General features: G+C 39.9%; 1 protein-coding gene across 3 annotated transcripts in view; it reads left to right on the forward strand.

Annotated features, from left to right (window-relative positions):
* The first annotated feature begins 4,659 nt into the window (after positions 1–4,659).
* The window catches only part of UHRF1BP1L (UHRF1 binding protein 1 like), a 55,237-nt gene continuing 37,319 nt past the window's right edge, over positions 4,660–22,577 (forward strand). Inside the window, exons 1-4 of one of the 3 annotated variants that reach the window (XM_035336416.1) lie at positions 4,662–4,886; positions 11,976–12,122; positions 21,401–21,563; positions 22,467–22,505. In XM_035336416.1, the coding sequence (XP_035192307.1) occupies positions 21,501–21,563; positions 22,467–22,505 (102 nt within the window). In that variant the 5' untranslated portion in view covers positions 4,662–4,886; positions 11,976–12,122; positions 21,401–21,500. Of the gene's footprint in view, positions 4,887–11,975; positions 12,123–21,400; positions 21,564–22,466; positions 22,506–22,577 lie in introns of all 3 variants that reach the window. The other 2 variants (XR_004753729.1, XM_035336407.1) reach the window with 2 other exon arrangements.

The raw sequence follows: 22,577 nt of genomic DNA on the forward strand, positions 1-22,577 counted from the left end.
GCTTGGGGACGGGGTTTGGTGGGTGACAGTGGTGGTAGGGGGATGGTTGGACCGGATGGGCTTGAGGATCTCTTCCAATCTTAATGATTCTGTGATTCTGCTTTATCTTTTACATAGCATCATAGTGCCTGCTGTCGTTCAATAAATAGGTAATGCAGCACTTTGTCTCCACAGAACTCCCCCAGAAATATAAACCCTAAGGATGACTGCTACTCTGTGTGATTCTTGTTCGGCCCAACAAACATCAAATATCTTTCCAAGAGCCACCAGGGTCAGCGGAACACACCAATTTTCAGACCAATCTGAGCTTGTCAGATTTTAGGGACAGCATCATTAATCTCTGCCATAGCAGATCTGTTCTTTGGCTCTTGAGATGAGGTCACAGGAATTACCAGAGGTCTGTTTCTCCAGGTCGGGAGTTCCAGGATTCTGTTAGAGGACACCACAAAGTGTTGTTTTCCTTCTTTGTCCATTGACAGGTGCCATAACAATAAATTGTGGTTTTGTAATTAAAACTCCAAGCCCCAAATACACAAAACAGAATGCTTTAGGTATTCACAGGTTTACAATGAAGCACACAACATTATTCTTAAACTCATGTAAATGTTACTTTACCATTTATTAACAATATAAAGTTCTCAGAGTAAGAGACAAATTATAGTTATTGCTAACTTTTGTTTTATGAAATTAAATGAAAAAGCCAGAATTTAATTAATTCCTCTTCTAGATACCAGCTCCAGCTCTATTAGATTATCATCTGTTATCATGTAATGACTTGTATTGAATTCAGTTAGCTGTTCCTTTTTTTTTTTCTTCTGTTTTAGATCTCATAAAATAAATATCAGGCCCCTAACAGTTCACTTGCATTTATGTGTATAAATATTTCAAATCTCTAGGAACTAAAGTTTGTTTGTTGTTTTTTTGTTGTTGTTGTTGTTGTTTGTTTTGTTTTTTTTACTATTGTTGCCAGCTGGGGACAGATTGCATACGTATTTATTGTGTTTACTTACACATTCACCCAGATATTTTCATGGCACTTCTGATAAAACTTCTTTGTTGTTAATGGAGTACCTAACAAAGTCAGTACCATAGCAAGGACACAAAAATATGACCTTCAGAGTCACTTTTACACCGCAGCAAACTTTTTACATTGCCGCTTATAATGGTTTAGAATTTTTATTTTGTGATGGTTTTCAACTTAGAGCAATGGTCCATCAGACTACTCAAGCCTTGCATCTCTGGAATCGTTTTTTTTTTTTTCCATTATCCGTTCAAAGCCATGCTGAGTTTCTCATGCAGCAAGTAGAAAACAAAGTACACACTGAACGCAAATTAGAACTTCTTAGGTCACATTTTATTTGTTCTTTTTCCACATCCTCTACTGCCTCATTTGATGGAAAAAAATAATATTTTTGTTAATTCTTCTGTTTTCTTCATGTTTCTGAAGTTACTTTGATTCTAGTTATGTATTTTTCCCCTGCTGGTATTCCATTCCAGTTTACACAGTGAAGAAATCCACTTGACCACATGAAAAGTCGGACTCCCTCTGCACACCCTCTGCACAGCACAGAACTGCTTATTTGCTGTGCCCTGTGGGAATACACAGCCTCAGAATGATCAAGCAGTGCCAACTGTGAATTTGCAGGTTGTTTAAAGCATCCAGAAGTTATCCCTGAGGAATAAGTTACTGCATTCTTTGAACCTGACGCCAAAAGTGCATCCTGGACTTGGCATCCCTAAACTGAACACAGTGTGCCTTTCTTTACCTAGCTGATGGTGAAAGATGGGCAGCCTGATGGGAAATGCTGTACATCCTTGGTTTCTTGGGTCTTCTTGTGAAGAGAGGGAGTTCTGTGGTAAATATGAGCCAAAGTTCTTCTTTGAGATCATTTTACTGTCCCGGACACACCCATTAGTGGGGTTCTTTGTTGGTGCCATGAGGGCCAACTCCTCTGTAAAGGAGGAAAGCCAGGAGCTGAGGTAGATCCTGCAGCCAAGAGGTCAGGGCCTTCCCAGCCCAGGCCAGTCCCACCGCCCCTAGCCAGGGAGCAGGGCAGGCAGGGCAGGGCTGTGGGGGGCAACCCAGAGCCCAGGTCATCAGGCAGGTTTCTGGTGATGAAGCAGGCCTGAGGCCAAGCACAGAAGTCAGTTCTCAGGTCAGTTCTCAGGAGCGGATCTGGTGGGGCCAGCCAGGGACAGACACAGCCCAGGCAGGGTTCATCAGGCAGGTCCGTTGTGACCAAGCAGATCTAAGGTCAAGACGGAAAATCAGTGGGTCAGGTTCCAGATCAGCAGGACCCATAGCAATACGTGCACAGATCTGCCACTACACCCTCCCCTTCTTTTCTTCGCCTGTGGCTGTTGTTGTACAGGGGTTCAACATGATAAATCAAGAGCAAAGAGCCTTGATTGCTATATGAAGAAATCCTACATAGCAACGTTAAGGGCAACGTAGTCAGGAAGACTAAACCACTCTTTCCTGTTTGTGGTTGTTGTATTAAGGTGACAGCTGATGAGACTCTCACAAGGTTCTTCATAAATGATTACTTTCCTCCGTTCAGAGCAGGAGTCAGTCTTTGGTATGTTGTTTTAAGCATCATCTTCACATAGCGGTGGTCTAATTAGCACAAGTATGTTACCAGAAATTCATCTGCTTGAAAACACGGGACTGTGATTTGAAGAATCAGACCACAGTCTAATAAATATATTGTCTGGGGATATCCTGATACTAATTTGTGTCAGGATCTAAAAATTACCAGATATTGTGCTCCAACCAAGAAGGGTTGATCTGTGCATTTTCCTCCATTCAATGTGCTTCAGGAAAGTGAAGTCATGACTCAGATCAACCCTGCCAGGCAGGAATATTTGTGTTTTCCAGTCCCAATCATACTGTCCTCTGGACCTTTTTCTACCAGGCCTATGTGAGCAGAACACTTGAAAGAGAACACACAGCACGGGTCCTGATTACCTTGTCCCCTATATTTTCTTCATTGGTGGGAAACTAATCTATCACGATAAACAACATTTCTCCAAGAATTCCAAGATGCTGGTATTTTTTTTTTTTTTCTAGTTGAAGAAAATTGAACTTAAAACATGAATAAGAATAAAGGTGTTAGCAGCTCATTTCCACTTTATAAATCTCTCTAAAGAATATAATGAGGTCAATATTACACACTGACTGATTTTTAAATGCCTGGAAAAATCAATTGAAAATGTGAATTTCCTGACCTATTTTTTCATCTGTTACTGCTAATATATCTGACTTGAAGGTCCTTGGGGTTTTGGTTCATTGCTTGTAAATTATTAATCTGTTATTTATATGGGAAGCAAAGAAAGTAGTGTCTGATATCTTTCCAGCTCTAGATTATATTCTAGAGCCAGCAAATGTTCTTCATAAAGAGGTCACGTCTGAAAAACATGTCCGTTTTAGTTATTTTATTTTATTTTATTTTATTTTATTTTATTTTATTTTATTTTATTTTATTTTATTTATTTCTGATTAAAAATATAATTTAGAGTACCTGGTTACCCACCACTGAAATTCTCGAGTTACATTTTCTAAAATGAGGTAGCCCCAGAGAAGATGGTTACTGGAACAAAACTATTACCGGTCATTTAATTTTTAACTTGCTTAGAAATACTGCCACAGCATGAGAAGCTATCCTCATAAAATTATCATAATCTGTAGGCTTAAGTATAAACTTGCCATGACTGAAATACAAGCACCTGGAGAAGAACCTGATTTTAAAAGTCTAGGGGTTTGAGTAAGTGCCAAGAAACTGAGTTTAGGGGAAATTGATGTATACGTGCACATGAATTTATTCCCATAGCATGGTGTTTATGTCAGTAAGTGTTTCTTGCATTGTCCCTTTTGGGCAGCGAGGAGCAGCAGTGGCCATCCTGGATCACGGCTGGGCTGGGAAGAGGCCCAGGAGCAGGGGCTGTGCCTGGTCAACTTCCTATGGAAGAAGAGTTGACAGCATCAAATTTATTGCTGCTGGGGATGTTGGTTTGCTTGGTGCAGCATTTTGGACCAATTTCAGGGATCCCAGCTGTAACAAATTTTAGGATTTTTTTTTTTTTTTTTTTAATTTTTGTAGCTGTAAACGAGCATTGCTTGTAAAGAGAGGTATAAAAAAGATAAATGTCTCACTTGGTTCATCAATGTCAACAGAAGAGCTAGAGTAATGGATCTTATCTGGAAAACTAAGAGGAACACCGTATTTTGCTTCTGTGAACGACCTGGGATGGGTCTGTCACAGCTCTGACACCTGGGGAGCACGCGATGTGCAGGTATGACGCCAGATATTAGCGCACGTAGGCAAACGAGCATTTCATCTGGAGGAATCTTTGCTGCCGCATGTTAGAACCATTCGTGGTACGTTACACCTTTCAGCTGCCCGTCACGACGGATTTTCCACGCAAATACCGACCAGTGTCGGTGGCTTGGGGCTAGGGGCACGGGGAGGAGGCGGGAGGCAAGCTCCGCGGGGCAGCCTAGGGCACGGAGGGAGAGCGAAGCAGACACCGGGACGAACCCGGGGGACACCAGAGGCGGCAGGCGGCCTCCCCAGGGAGCCGGCAGGCACCGGGACGAGGCGGTGCCCCCCTCCCGCCCCGCCTCGGGCCCGCCTCTCCCCGTGCGGGGCGGCGGTGCCACCGCCCCCCGTCTCTAGGCGATGGTGCAGCCAAGATGGCGGCGGGCACCGAGTGACGGGGAGCGGCGGCAGCGGCTGCGCGCCCCGCGGTCTGCCCGAGCGGTTCGGGCCGGGGCGGGCGGAGGGATGAGGCGCGGCCCCGCTGCCGGCCGGTCGTCGTGAGGGGCGCGGGCCGGCGGCCGCCATGGCGGGCATCATCAAGAAGCAGATCCTGAAGCATCTCTCCAGGTCAGCGCCTTTGCCCGCCGTGGGCTGAGGCGGGCGGGGGGGATCGGCGGCGGGCGAGAGGCCCCGAGGCCCGGCACGGCCCGGCGCGGGGTGAAGAGGGGCCGGGCATCGCTCGGCCGGCGGAGGGGAGACCCGGAGCCGCTTCCTGGGGGCTTGCAGGGGGGCGAGGCGGCTCGCCAGGGCTCTTCCCGCCGTGACATCCGTGGGCACGGCCGCTGGCCCCTCGCCCGGCGGCGGAGGGGAGACACCGAGCGAGTCCCTGCCCGCCGCGCCGTGCCCGGGGGGGCGCCGAGGGACGACCCCCGGCGGCCGCGGGGGGCGCCCGGGGAGCGGGGAGGAGCCGGGGGGAGCGGCGGCCCGGAGCGGGGGGCGCGGGGCTGCGGGGTCCCTGCGGATCTTGGGCCGCCTCCGAGCTGTGGGAGAGCCAGGTGGGGCTGGGTGGCCAAGGAGGCTGGCGGCGAGGCTGCCGGAGGGATGAGCCAGCTTGGGCGTCTGGTGGGGAGCTCAGCTGCACCCGACGTGGGCAGCAGGAGGAAAAATCGTCGCACTGGAACGTTTAGGGGGCTGTCAGGGTGCTGTGCTGGGAAGTCGTGGAAACTATGCAAGCACACAAACTGCACAACAATTCCCAAAAGCCACACTTAAATTTCTTCCGTTTGTAAAGAAAGACAAAAGCCTACTAGGTTCCTCATTTGTCACACCACTGCAGCATTGTTGTTCTTCAGGATTTACTTTTATAAATTCAGTATTGACTGAAAAGTTGGTCCCATACCATTTTATGGTATTTCAAATGTCTTTATCTTACTGCTAATTAACAGAGAAAATCAAATAAAATGCCAGATTGCCATTTGATGTTGTGCCGGCGGCGCACAAGGGAAAGCACAACTCCCATTCCAAACCCTGCGCTGTCCGTCCCTTCAAGACGATGTATCAAACAACAGTGAAGTAATTTTCCTCCTCCGCCCTGTCTGTGAGCTTTTGTAGCTGGGAATGCTGATGCAGAAGTCTTGTTTTCGCAAGACAGTAACTGAGCACTGCAAGAATGGGAATGCTGGATGAAGATGTCATCTGCCTTGAGCGAGCCTGCTCGTCAGGAGCGTGCAGGAAATCACTGAACTTAATTCACTGATACAGTTCACTTCCTACAGCACCGTTCAGCAAGCTGTATCGGAAGGGAAGTGAACTGGTCTCAATCCTACAGGTTAAAGTGAAAAAAGTGTCTAGTAACTCAGCACAAGTAACGTGAGCTGGCGCTTGTCTAGTTTGTGAAATAAATAGCTTTCAAAAAGCAGTGTTAAGTACTTGTTGATGTTGATAAATCTGTGTGTTTTCTTGTGGAATGTGATAATGCTTATTCAACAAGGCTACCTTAATTGATTGCTACAAGTTCTGGCATTTTTGAAGAGCTTATGGGATATGTCTAACGATCTGAGGTTTGCAGTTTAAAGCTGAGGCTCACGATCACTGAGGCTACACCAACGTTAATACAGTAAAATACAGACCTTATTATTAAGGCCCTTATTATGGGTGTTCTTAAGCACATGATCAGATAATCTTTTCTCCCTGCAGAACTGGTGCTTCAGTGATTGCAGAACTTGGTTACACCAGAGAATAAATTCAGGTGGCTCTTTAAATTTCAAGGATTTTTTTTTTTTTTTTCCAACAAAAATCACAACATTGTTCTTTATTTCAGGTTTTCCTTTCTTATTAGATTTTATAAGACTGGGGTTAATGTAGGCTTCACACATTGTTTTGTGTCAGTCTGGAGCCAAAGGCATAAGGAAGTTCCTGTAATAGAGAGGGTGCCAAAAGACACTTTCACTCCAGATTCTATTACTATATTGGTTCCTGTTCTGCAATCCTCATAGTTCCTCAAAGCTGATGCCTTTTTGTCATCTTCACCAAGGGAGGTATTACTGTCAGGATTGAAACGTACTGGAAAAAGTCCACGTATAATAAAGGAGAAGTTGAAGGAATTATTCAGTTACCTTGATTTATTTTCATCTTTGTTTCCTCTCTTTGTGTTCCAGTTTTGGTGATTAGATTGCTATTTGAACAAAGCCAAATGTAATTTGTACTTTGCAGAACAAATAGAAGACGTTATCTTTTACCCTCAGTTACAGTTCTCTTTCCTTTTTTCTTTTTTCTTTTTTTTTTGGTCACACATCACAGAATGGTTGAGATTGGCAGGGACCTCTGGATGGCATGTTGTCCAGGCCTTCCCCCCCGCCCTCCCCAGATATTGATTTAGCAATAATTTCTATAGAGATTGCTGCAATATCTGTCACCACACGCATTAGCAAATTTCAGCTTTCTTACAGCCATCTGGGTATTGCGTATGCAAAATTAAAAGCATAATTTGTGTCATTCAGTTATTGTAGCTTCCATTAATTCAGTTTACAGTGCTTTTAGATGGACTGATGGACACTGGGGGTGTGAAGCAGCCTTACGCTGTTCGTTATCTAGGGGAAACTCTTATAGATATGAATCTTTAAGGTCTGAAAACAAGAAGAAGAGGGAGATCCAGCTGGATTCTGAAAACGTTTTGATATCTGCATGGCTTTTTAGATTGTAAATATTTTTTTCTTAATGCTGTATTGCAGCTTAGAAACAAGGTATGCAGAGCTTTGTAACAAATCTGAATCTTCTTTCAGGGTCTGGTGATGAGTTTTCAGTTTTCTTACAGTCTTTTAGAAATTTCTTGAAATAAAAGCTCTGTCCACTCCCTTCAATGCGCATTGCTCTTCTCCAAGGCTGCAGAAGAAAATGTGGAGAAGGAAGGAAGAAGGGAACACAGTACATTTTTCTGTTATTTGGGTTATATGGTGCTTGATATAGCATATGAAATTAAGCATGGTTTACTAAGCTGAAGAGATGAGTTTGTTGTTTGAAAGCCAGATACCTTAAATTTTTGTCAGCTGCTTACTGTAGTAGGATCATTTTTTTTTTTTGGCAAACATGCATGGTGGAGTACCTTTGTTTCATAACATTACGTGCCCTACAATGAAACAAGTATATCTGAATGATGGTGATATCCTTCACAAAGGCTGAAAAGAAACGGTGGCTAGGAGTTTGGGATGGCTTACTCCTCTTGTCAGGCTTTTTCTCTGAATGGAGTGAACAGAAACAGACATTGAATCTTAACGTGTGCCATTATGTCTTTTCATGGGTGAGAGATTTCTTGCTGTAGAGCAGCTTTTTTCTTGCAAGATTTCCTGTGGACTGCTTTGCTGTGATAAGCAGATACCTTCCAGTTTTGCATCTTTTTCCTTTGTTAGACTTTGTGGACAAGTGTTTAAAGCAGTGGTTTTAAAGATTGCCAGCAGGACTCTAGATTTCACTATGCTCAATCCCAATAGCGTGCCAGTTGTACTGCCTGTAGTTAGAAATGTGTCATCTTCACCATCAGGTTTGACTCAAGTTGTTCAGATCCAAAATACTCTGAGATCAGGAGTTGCTGACACAGGCTTGTATAAGGCTTTTTTTTTTTTTTTTTTTTTTTTTTGCCTTTTAATATCATTGACTAAAATTTCCTTCCTACGAAATGTGTGGTCTAGCAGGGGAAGCCCTCTAGGCGTCTTCAAGATCCATGCCTTTCTATAAAAAAAGTTTATCAAAGTATAAGTCTGAGAAGCATGAAGGAAAGCTTCCAAGCTTGCCTCTGCAGGAATTTAGCCCCACTAACTACGATACTCTTCATCTTAATTGCGTATCAACTCTGAAGTTTACCAATGATAGCACATGCTTCAAAAAGAAAATCACACTTCTTGTTTTAATCTAACGTATTTGCTATTTTTACACATGTGCACACAAAGAAAAATCTTAAGTGGCTTAAAAATGTTTGGCGTGGCAGAAATCCAGGTCACTTTCTGTTCATGCCAGTATCGGAGGTTCTGGGTGAACTTGCTTTAGCTCACCTGCAGCAGTAGATGCAAAACCACTAAGATTTCGGTAGAAGAAAATTGCAGTATGTTTCACCATAACTTTATCCATCGCGTAGTTGGAAAATCATCCTAAAATGCCTGGGCAGATGATTTCTACAAAGAGTGAAATAAGGATTGAACGGATCCAAGGGATGAGTTGATCCCGCTGTGAGCAGCGGTATCGCATCGCCGGGTACGGCATCACCGATATCAGTCCTAGCTAATATTTGACCTGTGCGTCACTCTGCTCCATACCTGTGAGATCCGCCTCTTTGGCGGGGCACGTTGCCACCCCGAGAGATTGGGGTTATTTCTTGTCAAACCTACTAGTGTAGCAGGGTTACGTACTTGGCCAGAAAGGATTAGTTTCTTCTTGTAATTACCTGTAGTTGTTTGGATGACCTTTGAAACTTCCAACTTCTACTAGTAGCATAAGAAGCAAGGGCGTTTGCTTCTTTTCACCCTACCTGCTTCTGTCTTACTGCAGTTTTGTGAAAGTTACCCCAATTTTTAGCCAGCCAAAGAACACAAAGCATGTACTTTCCCTAGAATAAGCGTAAAACGGGTTCTTTCTCTGCTTACACTGAAGTATTTACAGGATGTTTTCTACATGATTGACTTTATTGGCTTACGTAGTATATGGAAGGACTTCAAAGCACAATGTAGGTGGGTGGAACAATCTACATTGTTCTGAATAAGTCTGTATTTAATCTGAATGCGTACAGAAAGTGTTATCTGTTTATTACAAACATCATGCTGCTGAACCTGGTGAAAGAATTGAGTCTGAAAAAAATGGAACCGGTAGCAAGGCAAAACTGCTTGGGGTGGCAGGAGAAAACAGAGAAAGATACAAAAAGTATTGAATTTCAAACATAAAGGAACTGAAGAAATACAGCACAATGTAAAATTTCATTATGATCTAAGTGGAGACTTCATGCCAACAATTTTGCCTGTGTGAACGTGTTGGTAGTATTCTGATAAGCATAAAAGAATCAATGAATGCGTTTTTTTCAATCAAAAAAAACCAATCTTTTCACTTCTGTTTTTATTAGTAGCTTCACAATTGTATTGCATTTTAAGCTTTTGTAGCAGAATATGTTCTGAAAAGCCAAACTGAAATTGCTCTGGCGCTTTGTTTGAATTTATGAAGTTTATTTTGGAGATAAACTGGCAATAATCTATTTTCTGGTAGAGTTCTTAATCATTACATTTATTAACATTAAGATATAAATTATTAAATCTTGTGTGTCCCCATACCTAAAAATCTCTCAAGACTCGAGGAGCATTTGGGTTAATAAAATAAACTCACTGAATTTTATTTCTAACTTTCATTTTTGCAAAGGCATTACAAATCCAGATGCAGATTTTGCAGACATTTGTACCATAAAAGTTCTGCTGAAGTTTTGTTTGTCAGACAAGTCTTGTGTATACATATGAAAAATTAATGCATGTACAGAATCACCATGAATTAATCAGTAGCATTTTAGTTGCATAGTACGTGATCCTTTGAAGCAGTTCTCACAATAGGTTTACAGGGAAATAAGTTTCCAGAATTAAAATGATGTAGAAGATGACTTCATGTAGAAGCAGCTGATACACGAGTGCAAAGCATTCTTAGGAAGAAGGGTATTTAAATAATGCCTGTGGGAAATAAAATCGTTATGTTTAAACAAGTATGCAGCGGGGAAGAATCAAAACAAAACCCAGAGTGATTTTTTTTTTTCTGAAATTTGGTATTTCTCCTGAAGCCTCAGTGTTTGTGACATCAAAGAGTATAAAATTATGTATAAAACTGTGAGTAGAAGGCACTTGTTAAAGTGTATTTGGTTTTAATTCCAGTTTTCTTGTACAAACGGACTGGGCAAAGGATATCAGATGATTTCTGATGAAACACTAACAGAATTAGGAAGGCTTACACAAAGTAATTTGTTTCATTTTTTTTTTTTTTTTCCAAATCAAGAGAATAATTGCTAACAACTAATGTGACATAATGTGACAAATACCTACCTAATTTTGGCAGGTTGCTGGGGAGCCAGGGTTTCTTGATCAGTAGGTCCTACAGTTCTTCTGTACACTTCTGAGGAGCCGACGCTAACCAAAGTTTGGATCTCTTCATTCCATCAGCTTTTCATTAGAAGAATCAGGAGAGGAATGTAAGAAGTATAAGAGCACCAGCTCAGGCTGTGGCTTTCCATCCTTCCAGGCTTCCTAGCGTGTATCTCGGAGACTTGCTCCTAGATGTGTGAGGCAGGACCCCAAGGCAAATCTTGTGGCAGCTCTGCCATGCAACTTACCGTACAGCTTGAGAACAGCAGAGCTTTTGTTGCTCAGACTGGTTGTAATTCAGTTCTGTAATAAATCTCTTAAACATAATTCAGATATCCTAACAAATAGCTTATGAAAGGCTAGGATCATATTGTGCCTGCAATAATAGAGTGTAAGTATTAGTTATATTTAGTCTTCAGGCATCTTTTTGGAGTGAGGACAGTTAACAAAGAATTTTTCTTCCATTGCTGTTTGCTTGCTAAGTTAAATATTCTATATTTTTATTTTTTGAGAAGCTTAATGTACTACAGTTTCAAACCCCATGAAATCAGAAGGTGCTGGTCCTTGTCGCACTGCCACAAGTACAGAATGAAACCCAGCAAGTCCTGCTCCCTTAGGTCTGTAGAGTCATGCTTCTGTAGGGTGACTTTTAAACAGGTGTAGTGGGGATGCTGAATGGGAACAAACAACGTGGGCTGAGAAATTTCAGGCAAAACGGAACTGAAAAGTTGTCTCCCATTTCAAAATACACTAACAGCCTCTTATGTGCTGCAGCTCCAGGATAGATGCCTTCTCACATTCCAAATATACTTACCGAGTGTCTCTGAAACTGCTTGGCTTTATTATATGGATCCTTTTCTGCATGATTGAATTTTTCTACATAAGCTGTTCATTTAAACACAGCTGCAGTGTCTTAGTATCAGACAGTAAGGGATGTTCTCAGGGGAATGTAGCACTTTATACAGCTCTATTTCCTTTTCAGTTATAGAATGTCTTAATGTATAGCAAACTGTTGTGACTGCGGTTCTCTGTAGCTAAAAATCTCTTACATTATTGTATCACTCCTTTTTCCCCTTTGAACTTGCTCCCTTGTGTGTCCCCTGTGTCCCGTTCCCTGCAGTGATCCCTGCTGGCTCTGGTGGAGATTGGTTTGCTGTGAATATCCTTACTACCAAAATGAGCACCAGAAGCTTCTCAGAAACCGTGGCAACTGACCACTTGCTTTCACCAGGAATAGGGGCCTTTTGTCTGAATACCTTGCCCTCAGGTAACTTCCCCTCTCCCACCTTTGTAGATTAAATGTAAGAGGTGGTATGTATTTATACAGATCTGGGACTGAAATGAATTATATAAAATGTTAATTGGGTTTTCTCTCTTTTGTTTTTGAAACTTACAATTCTGCAAAATGTAATTGCTTGCTATGCAGGTATGTTTAAAAACAAGGAAGTCCTAAACTAAATTTACAAAACTGACTTGGGAAGTACACCAGCAATCCTGTTGTAAACATATATTTATGTGTAATTTCTAAATGTAGTCTTTTAGGTGTATCTCCATATCCGTAGGCTTCTTGACATTTGCTGTTTATTGTTTTCACTTACTTAATTCCTTTGTGTAACTTAATCTTTATTTTCTCTCTATTAATAGATATTTGGAGGATCAGTCAGCTTTTATCCTGGTTTATGTAAGAGAATAGCTGATTTTTTTAAAAAATGAAAATAGGCCTTATAGCTAATATCATATCGAAAAATCTTTTTTTTTGTTGTAAAATCTGATTGCTTAGCATTAATAAGATACTGCTAATGTTACATAAATAAATGGTGCGGTTTCCAGAAGGCAGATGGTGTCATGCTTTTATGCCACACTCTTGTTTCTTGGTTTAAATTTGTAAAATTATTTTGCGTCAAGTGCCTTTTCTGTGCATTAGTTACAGAATGTCGTATTTTGACTGGAATGGAACAGTTACCAAGCATCAACAAATTCTCAATGTGATGTGTTATTTTTGCTGCCTACAATATGGAAATAGCATGCACCTTCCCAGATGTGTCTTAGCATATTAAGGATTTTGTTTTCTTGTACTCAGCGTACACGTTCAGGTCTGGCACGTGTAAGATTGTCAAGTTCGAAACAAATTTTGGGGTTTGGTGGTATTGGCCATTCGTACGCATGATTAATGATGCATGAAAAAGCTCGTGGAATAGAGAAGCTGATACTGGTCTGTGCAAGGTTTTATCATAAATGAAACACTGAGCAATATTTTACTTACAAGGTGATTAGCATTCCTGCAATGAAAGCTCCTCATCTCTGTGCAGTGCTTGGCTATTTCTGAGCAGATTTGCTGCATGACATGTAATTAGATAATAGCTATTGATGACAGCAGCTGTTTTGGTTCTATCTGTACCCAAAGAACAACCAACACCTTCCTTTACAAATAGAAGGAAAATAATTTCCTGTATATATTATTACAGAACTAATTAGGGGAAGATTTATATACTGTTAAGAGCGTTGGTGGGAATGTCAGTATTTGAGAAAGCGTCGACTTAGAAATGGGATTTAAAGCACCCTTGAGTGTGTTAAGTTGTCTTTAGGAAGGCAGCTGAGTAGAGGTCCACGCTGAAGCCTGTCTATGTAGTGAAGAAACAGAAGTGGTTATTTGGAAGGCACCAGAAAAGTAAATGTAATATTCAGGCACCCACCCTCTAGGATGAGAGAGATAAGGGGGATGGCGCGACAGGTTGTGGAAGCATGGGCTGGGTGTTGAGTCAGGATTGCAGTTAGTGATCTGCCTGGTCAGGGGTGGGGAAAGAAGATCTGTCTTTAGACTATGACAAGTCAAAAGGCCTGATAAGAGCGGTTTAGGTGTTCCAGGTTGTGTTTATTAGCCTGAAAAGTCCTGCCTGAAGCTGTAGGGTCACAGGTGGTGTTGTGGTCACATCTGGTGCATTGTTTTTTTTTTTTTTTTTGTGTTTACAGCTGAATGCTGTAGGTCCAGGCAGGGTGTGCAAATGGGAATGCCCTCTAAAAGGGCATTAGGGTAAAGGTGTTAGACTCTTCTCTTGTAGAAATTGTTGTCAGTTGGTGGAAGAAGGTGCCAGTCTGGTACTACAGACAGACAGTGGTAGGTGTTCTTGAGAAATCTGCAGGTTGGTGCAGCTGCTGCACTTGGTACGGCCGTTTACGAGTCTCTTGTGATTACCTATATGAGAATATAGGGAATGGCAGCCCTTGCAGCGTATTTACTGCTAGGGGCCTCTTGGCAGAAAAGTGCATGGTATTTGAGAATCCACACATGACACAACATTGCTGATACAGATGACTTCTGGACAAAGGCTGGAGGATAGCCTCTGAGACCACCAAAATTATGCCCGTTTTAGACTTATCTGTTGGTTACCTGCTAATAACAGTGGCGAGCTTTTTACAGTGTTATGGCCATTTTTTTGTGGTGCAGATTGGGAGAATGTCATTTTTTTTGTGGAAGGGTTTTAGTCCACAAATTTATCCTCACAAGTTTTATTTTCAGCTTAATGTACTGTGAACATTCTTCAGTAAAGAACTTGAAGTGTTTATGCATCAGTGTGTGTCTGGTCAATTGTACTGTGCTGAAGGCATAAAAGGTATTACCCCTCCCTACAAATCTTATCACGAGTGCCTGATTATTATTTTTTAAATTCTACTAAGCTTTTGATTTTGGTACTGTGTTCTGTCCAGGTGGACCATGGTCATTAAAATGTTCTGTAATGAGCATTTCCCTTTATTGGTTTGAAAGGCATTTTCTTTTGGTTTGGTGTGTCTTTTTTGTTCTTACATTGATTAATGAGTACCCAATTAATTTTCTGTGCAGTGATTTTATTTTTTCTGTTTATTTTTTTTCTGTTTATCCTATCTGTTTTTAAATTGGCTTTAATATTTTCAGAAATGAATGTTTCATCCAAAACGAGGGCATGCCATCATGTTTTATGGTGAAATTTAGTGCTACTTCCTATTCATTCTTCTTATTCTTAGTACTTGAACCTTCTTATATGTCACAGTTTTTCATCATTTTCTCTTTCCTTCCAATTTTTTCTTAGAACAAAAACAAACAAAAACCCCTTTCATTTACAATTCATGGAAATTACTGGGTTTTATCTTCAAACATCTAGTATCTTGCATCATCAATGAGTCAGCTGTTGTTGCAAAGCTGTGTGTTGATCTGTGGAGTTCTTCAGAAGGTCAGTTTTCAGAGGACTTGATGAATGTGACTTTAATGGTACCTGTCAGCTATCACACATTTTAACTCATTCTCTGGAGTGAAAATTCATTTACACTAAATCTTACATAAACCATAGTTAATGATTTCATTCTGGGTGAAATACTGCTGTGATGCACTGCATTAAAAATAGAACATCCCTAGGACAGCCAGAATTTATTCAAAGGTTTCTCTTACTCACAATCCCCTACCTTTTCCACTACCTTTATATTTCTGCTTATTCTTTGCACTTATTACATGGTGCTCTTGTAGTCTCCTGACCAATTTCTACTCAATGGCAGCTAAATCTTTTTAATGTTGTGGAACTGTTTTCAGTCTCTTAGCCTTTCTCCTTATCATACATGGGTCAAGAAGGGACAGTTACTAAGAACTCTTCTGAAGGTCATTGTGTTTAATATTATTGGTATGTAAAGTTGTTTTTTTAATCTAGGGAGTCTGTCTTTTCTCATCTCGGACTTGCTGCCATGTAAATCTAAGCATCCTGGTACTTTGGATTTAACTAATGATACGCTGTCAAGAGAAGTACTGCAATGCTCCTGAACTTAGTGTTTGCAGGTGACGTTTTGTTCCTGAGAGACTTTGGTATTTATTGCTTCTGGTTACAGTAGATAAAGTACAAGAGAAAATTATGGTGCCTGCAGCAGGTTATTTTCTGTTTTCTGGGACACTTTTTTTTGTGACTTAGTGAAAGGTGGGAGGGCTTTAAAGGTTTTTCAGATCATAGCAGTTAATGAAAATCAACTTCAATTTGCAATATTACAAATGCGATACACATGCAAATATGCAAGCAAGTTGTTCATAACAGTAAATGCTGTGGTGATCCCATTTTTTAAAAATTATTTTTACAGATTTGACAGAGTTAGTTCCTTCCCTCTTCATTTTAAATGCTAAGTCTTAAAATTTAAAGTGGTACAGTGAGCAGAATAATGGCAGACCTCCTTTCTATCAAGAGTCATGGAAACCTTTATCTTCCACTGAACTACATTAAAAAAAAAGACTTGTTTCTTGGTTCAGAAACTATATTGAATTTCTTAGTGATCTAATAACTTGGTTCGTCCAGGTGGAACAGGAAGAAAGTAATCTTTCTGTTGAGTTCCTACTGTTTTATTATTGATACAGTTGCCAGTTCTTGTTAGGACATGCTGCCCTTTTTCTGAGCCTGTTGTTTTGAACCATGTATCTTCTAAAGGAGTTCTGGTTCGTAGTAAGGACATAAGCAAGACATGTGGCTCATATTAACATCTAATAGTCTGTCACGATCAGGGCATATATGTAGGATCAAATCACAGGAGGAATTTTATTTAAAAGGCGGGGGGGCATATGGTAGAGCCAGGTGGAACAGATTATCTATTCAGTAGATGAGCAAAACATCTGGGTGTCCCATGTTCAAATGAGATTCAGACTTCCGTAATTTCTGTATTAAATCTAGAGGTCGGAGTTTCTGTTCATTGAACGTGACAAGGCAACTCTCCAAACCTTTGTGCAGCACTGCTCTGAACTTCACATAATCTGTGGACTCGATTCTACAAAACATGAGCTAATCCTTTCAGAATAGCTTCTTCCCCTGTCCTCTCTGCTGTATTTTTTCCTAATTTCATTTCTTGGCCATCTTTCCTGTGTGCAACGTGGAGATCCCATTCAGAACTCCAAGCCTTTCTTGTCCAAACAAAACTTCAGAATATAAATATTTTGGGCAAGGAAAAACTTCATCTTCTGTATGGGTTTTTAGTTCTTTTACTGAGACCTCTAGATTACTATTCATTGTGCTCCTGACTACTGTACATATGTTTATTTAGTACTGTGCTGTTATTCTGTGACCTTCTATGCTTTTCTTTGAACTCCTAATCAATAGTCTGTAAAAAGATTGAACCATCTGTCTAACTGCACAATTATATTAATTGTGTGTGCAACACAGCTCAGGGGAGTTGGGTCAAGTTGCTTGTGGTATTAACTTTGTATTTCAGGATTCTTGCATTTAAAGTGTCAGATATTTTATGGCATTAATCTATCACCTTATAGAATTGAATATTAAACTGAATTGAAATTCATGCCATTAGATGTAGTAATTCAAACTTCAGATTGTATGTTCTGAGAAGGGAAGGATAGTTTGTTGAATTGAAACTAAATCAATGAAAACATTTTTGCCAAGAATAGCTTGTGGTATTAACAAGCCAACTATGTATTGTCTCATTAACAATGATGTCTTACTAACTCAGCAAAACAATGTGATAAAAAACCTTGTTGAACTCAACCATGTGTTTTATTATATTTCTGTTCCTCTTGCCCTTTCCTTTTGCTTTCCTCCGTTCTTGATTCATTTCTTGCACCAAGCAGTGGTTACCAACGCTGACTGTTCCCTCAAAAAGGAAGCTCACGGGATGTTATGCAGAGACATGGCCCAGTTGTCAAGGCCTCAGCTCCCAGTTTGAGCCAGTTTTTGAGGAGTAACTAAGTTGTTCTAAGGAACGGACGGTAGGGTGAAAAACAAAAGACAGGATGGGGGGAGCTGTTTGCATGGGCTGAGTCAGAGAGAAGGGTGTGTGCATGTCATGAAGTTGGTGACGCTCTTACAGGAAATTACATGGAAAGCTCAGAGAATTTTAAAATGTTTTTCTGTCTAACATGTTCACTATGTCAAACATTATCAGATATTTCTGATGGCTGCTTATTCAGAATAACAAGATTCTGTTCTAATATTTTGGTACACACTTCTTGATTTTATATAAAAATTGTATAGTATATATGATAGCCTAATAAGTTCCCAAAGTTTAAGCAATTTAAGCATTCCAGGTTGTAGTGCTAAGAGAGACAGTTGTTATTTAGATGTAGAGGTAATTTGCCAGCCTAAAAATCCATGCTGTGGTGTTCTTAAACCTTGACAGTAAATAGTTGAAAACATCTCCAAGGCATTGTTAACACCAGAGTTTTAAAAATATTATTAACATTAAATTGAATAATAAAATTAAAATTTAATAGTATTAAAACATTATTTCAGATTTTATCTATTTTATTTCACAGTATTGTCAGTGATGGGTTTTGCCCACTCATAGCAAGTTCACTGGAACCTGTACTAGAAATGCATCAACATGTCCATGGCTTATCTTCTGGGCATGTCCTGGTTTGATATACGGTGGGATCCTAGAACAAAGCCATTTGGAGAGTTGTAGTTACCCTAAGAGGGTTTTGTTGTTATTATTTTTTTTGTTTGTTTTCATTTTGTTTTTAAATGCAAAATGCTGTTCTTCTTGTCGTTTGTCCCTTTTCAAAAATTTTATCCATGACGTTTCAAATTCTTGTAAATTCGAACTGGTATGATCACTTTGTGTTTTGCAGGGTTAGCTGCTCAAGTATGCCAGCTTGTAATTTTGTATTATTTATTTATAAGTTAAAAAACACCTTACAAAACAAAATGGTGCTAAAGTGCTAAACAAACATAAGTATATTCTTTGGAACAATTGAGTTTAGAAGGAGCAGAGAATTATTAGAGAAATGTAAAGTGTTGGCATCCTCTGTGGAAAACTGGCTCTGGGCAGAGCAGATGTGGTTGTCATATGTTATGAAGTTACTATGGATTTTGGGGAGGTGCCACTGTCTTGCCAGCATCCGCTCATCAGTGACATTCCAGCTGGGGAAGTGGAATGAAGAAATCAGCTGTTAGAGGTGCCTAAACCTGAAATACCTTCTCACAACTTTCCTACTCAAGTTCCTTTCTCTGACCTTTGAAATGAAAGGCGTAGACTTCCAGGTGGATATCCTCTTGTGTTGGTCAGTGCTAGATGAAGCAGCACACAGAGCATTCTTTCTTTCACAGGTTGCAAGGAAAGGTGAAAAAATCAAAGCAGTACTCAGAAGAACTATTTAAAAATAAATAAATAAATAAAAACCCTATACAGAAAGGGAGGAAAAATGGCACTGCTTGCTCATATTGCCTTCCCTGTCCTTCTGTTCCCTGTTGGTAAGATACAGCTCCTATTTTGTCTGCTTGAAAGGTGTTGGAAGTAACTTGAGATTAGCATTACTGTCTCTATTCTCGTCCTTGGTGGTATTTTGGTGTCTTTCTCACCGTGAAATTTTGAAACGTATTCCTGTAGATCCTCTGGGTTTTACGGTGATTTGTCTGCAGTACAAAGATGAAGCTGATGGTTACATCTACCTGCCTTTGGGCTGAGTGCTGATTCTTGCGTGCCATAGCTACAGGGGACCCAGAGGGGAGTTCCGACAAAGAGCGTTAGAGTCTCAGTAAGCCGTGTGTGTATGTAATGGCAGAATATTTTGTGTTTGCTGTATAAACGTGACTTAAAAATCACAAACTGGTGTTATTTTGAAAGTGATTATCATCTAGTAAGTAGAGAGAGATACTCTGATATGACTGAAAACGTTCAATGGCTGTTTATTTTAGGAATTTCAATTAAGAAGTTGGATGAGACTTGTCAGTATGATTTCTGATATATGAGGCCTTATGTTTTGCAGTTATTGACATGGTGGTTTACTGAGGCAGGTTATTCAGCTCTTCATTTTATTCTTTCTTGTTAAAAGGAACAAAGAAGGGTAACTGGAAAACTATGTGAGGAATAGAGGGCTTACATAATTTTAATGTTTCTTAATGGAGCATTTAGAAGTACTAGTTGTCAAGGAAAATATATTTGTCAGTAGTCTGATCTTAAAATATTTTTTAGTACTGTAATTATTAAAATATATTATTCTTGAGTCAAAGCTCATTTCTTCTGGTTAATTTGCTTTTTAAGCCAACAGAAACAACTGCAACTGTTCTCATAAGCAGCACGTCTAGTATTATTTGCAAATACATCCTGGATAACTTCAGACAGTATAGTTTAAAAAATAAAAATAAATGAACTTTAAATTCTGAACAAGCTCCTGTGCTCCCTCCACCCGCAGATGTTTTGATCTTTGAGAATTCTTCTTTATGCTTAAACTGACAGGGAGATGAAATTCTGTAGGTTTATGATGTCTGAGTGTCTGTAGAAGTGGTAAATACGGGCATTTTGGTTTTGTCAGGCTAGGTAAATGCATTTCCAAAGCTTACCATCACAAGAAAGCAATGAAACAGTTGGGCTCAGAAAATGGTAGCCAATTTTCAGGCCACGGTTGGAAACTGTTAGGAGGAAAAGCTTGCCAGCCGCCTTCACCTTCTTCTACCATCTCCCCCTGAGTGTCTTACTTAACAGGGACTTTGTACAGAAACCAGCCTGAATGGAAAGGAGACGTCTGGGTGGCACCAGAGCAGCCATTCTGGACAGACCAACCCTTTTGCTCTCCGCCTGGAAAATACCAGCATGGGCGGATTTCAGTGGGACATGTCTCAAAGTGTAATGCAAGCGGCAGTATTTTCTTCTGTCTAATCTTGTAAAATTGGACCCACTCATGAGCAGAAACAGATGTCCATGGCTGTATGGTGGTGTGGTTAACTACAGCCGATCTTTAGTTTGTGGTAGGTATAATGCTATGGTTGGTGACTTGAGGGCAGAGCGCTCATGATTTTGTTGTGTTCTCTCACAAGGATGTGAGAGAACATTTGACACAGTTACGTCGACTGCTCTATTGTATAAGCAGATCATAGCACCTTTTAAGTATAGTGACATTTATTGCATGACTTCTCTATTAAATAGCTACTTTTTTTAGCTTTTGCATATCAGACTGTTCTTTCAAGCTTCCACCCAGTATATTATATTCACCATACTGCTGTGTGCCTGTTTATATAAATGTATAATTTCTTTGTTAAATTCTGACTGAAACAATATTGTAAATGAAACTTTTCATTTTAAGATATAGTGTGTGTGTGTATATATATATACATACAGTATCTATATATACATATATAATATATGTATATATAGGTACTGTTTAAAAGCAGCACCTTTTTGTTACCTGTCCTGAGTTAAATTATCAGCCATTTCTGCATGCGCCAGGAATTACAGTATATGTTACAGAGGTTTTGATTTTTTTTTCTTTTGAAAAAATAGAGTGAAATGAGTTCAATTCTACTTTATATAGTTTGAAATAAGTAGTTACATATTTTGAATTAAATATCTGTTATTCTGGGTGATGAGCAAGTAAGGAAATGCCTCATAGTGTATTTAATTTTCCATGTATTTAGAGAGAAAGCAAACATGAAATTTCATGGTACTAATTCTTTTCAGGGTGAAATATGTACTACCTAAGATAATCTTAATCTCCCCCACCTACTGTGCCAGACCATTCCTTTAAGTTACATTGTCTGCTGCGTGCAGGACAGCTCTGATTTGCTTTACGTGCATTTACTTAAGGTGCATGTTTGTTCTTAGGTTCACCAAAAATCTGTCGCCTGACAAGATCAACCTGAGCACGTTAAAGGGGGAAGGTCAGCTGACCAATTTAGAGTTGGATCAAGAGGTGCTTCAGAACATGCTGGATCTTCCAACATGGCTTGCTATAAACAAAGTCTTTTGCAATAAAGCATCCATTAGGGTGAGTGTTTTATTATGCTGGAGTGGCAGTTAACCACATCTTTTTCTCCCTTTCTGTCTCTGCAAACTTTCGAGCAAGCTTGTAGAAAATTGGGGTGAATACTTGATAAAATTGTAGAGAAAGGTGAAGCTGTTACCAGCAATAATTTCTCACTATTTTCTTCTTCTCTTATGATGGCATGAAATATATAAAGAAATGGTGAAAATAAACAGTGATTTTTTTTTTTTTCTTTGTGTGGGATGTATACTTGCATGTTCAGAAATAGAAGTAGAGGTATAACTTATATTTGCCCATGATATAGTTGATATCCTTTAATGATTCACTGTGTTCTTTTTTGTTTTATTTCTTCTATTTCCCTCAATAAGTGGCTGTGAATAATTGAAGCAATATATCTCCTCTCCTAGATTATCCTTGTATTTAGAGTAAGAAATTAAGCTATGAGTTGTTTTGACAGAAGTTATCTGGTCAAATTTTAGCAGTTCCTCAGTCTCTTCTTTCTTTACTTAATACTTTAGTTCTTAATACTTTGTTACAGACAAGCAATTATTTATAGGCCAAGAGAGCAAATGTGGATTTGTATTTCCTTTTAAAGGTAAGAATGTGGAAGGCAGTGTTGCCTTTGCGAATGTTTGACAACTCAGTATTAAAGAGACAGGTTCTGTTTTGCTCCTCTGTGTTTTCCTTTCAGAGCTCAGTAGATTTTGAAGTTTATTTCTTAACACCTGAAAGAGATGTGTGCATAAGTTCCTTATACAGTACTTTCAGATAAACTTAGTAACTTGAAAGTAATGTTCTTTTGAGTCCAGGAGTTAGAATTTGTATACCTAAACCACATCCTAAGCAAGTGCTTTATTTTGTATCTCTAATATTTACTTTGTCTTAGAGTAATGTTTTCCATTGCAGATACCATGGACAAAATTGAAAACGCATCCCATCTCTTTGGTGAGTCCTGAGATCAACTCCTAAATATAGACTGTGTAGCAGAGTTTATCTCAGATATTTATATAGTTCTCT

Source organism: Oxyura jamaicensis, chromosome 1 (genome assembly GCF_011077185.1).
Source record: "Oxyura jamaicensis isolate SHBP4307 breed ruddy duck chromosome 1, BPBGC_Ojam_1.0, whole genome shotgun sequence".
NCBI classification, from domain to species: Eukaryota; Metazoa; Chordata; class Aves; order Anseriformes; family Anatidae; genus Oxyura; species Oxyura jamaicensis.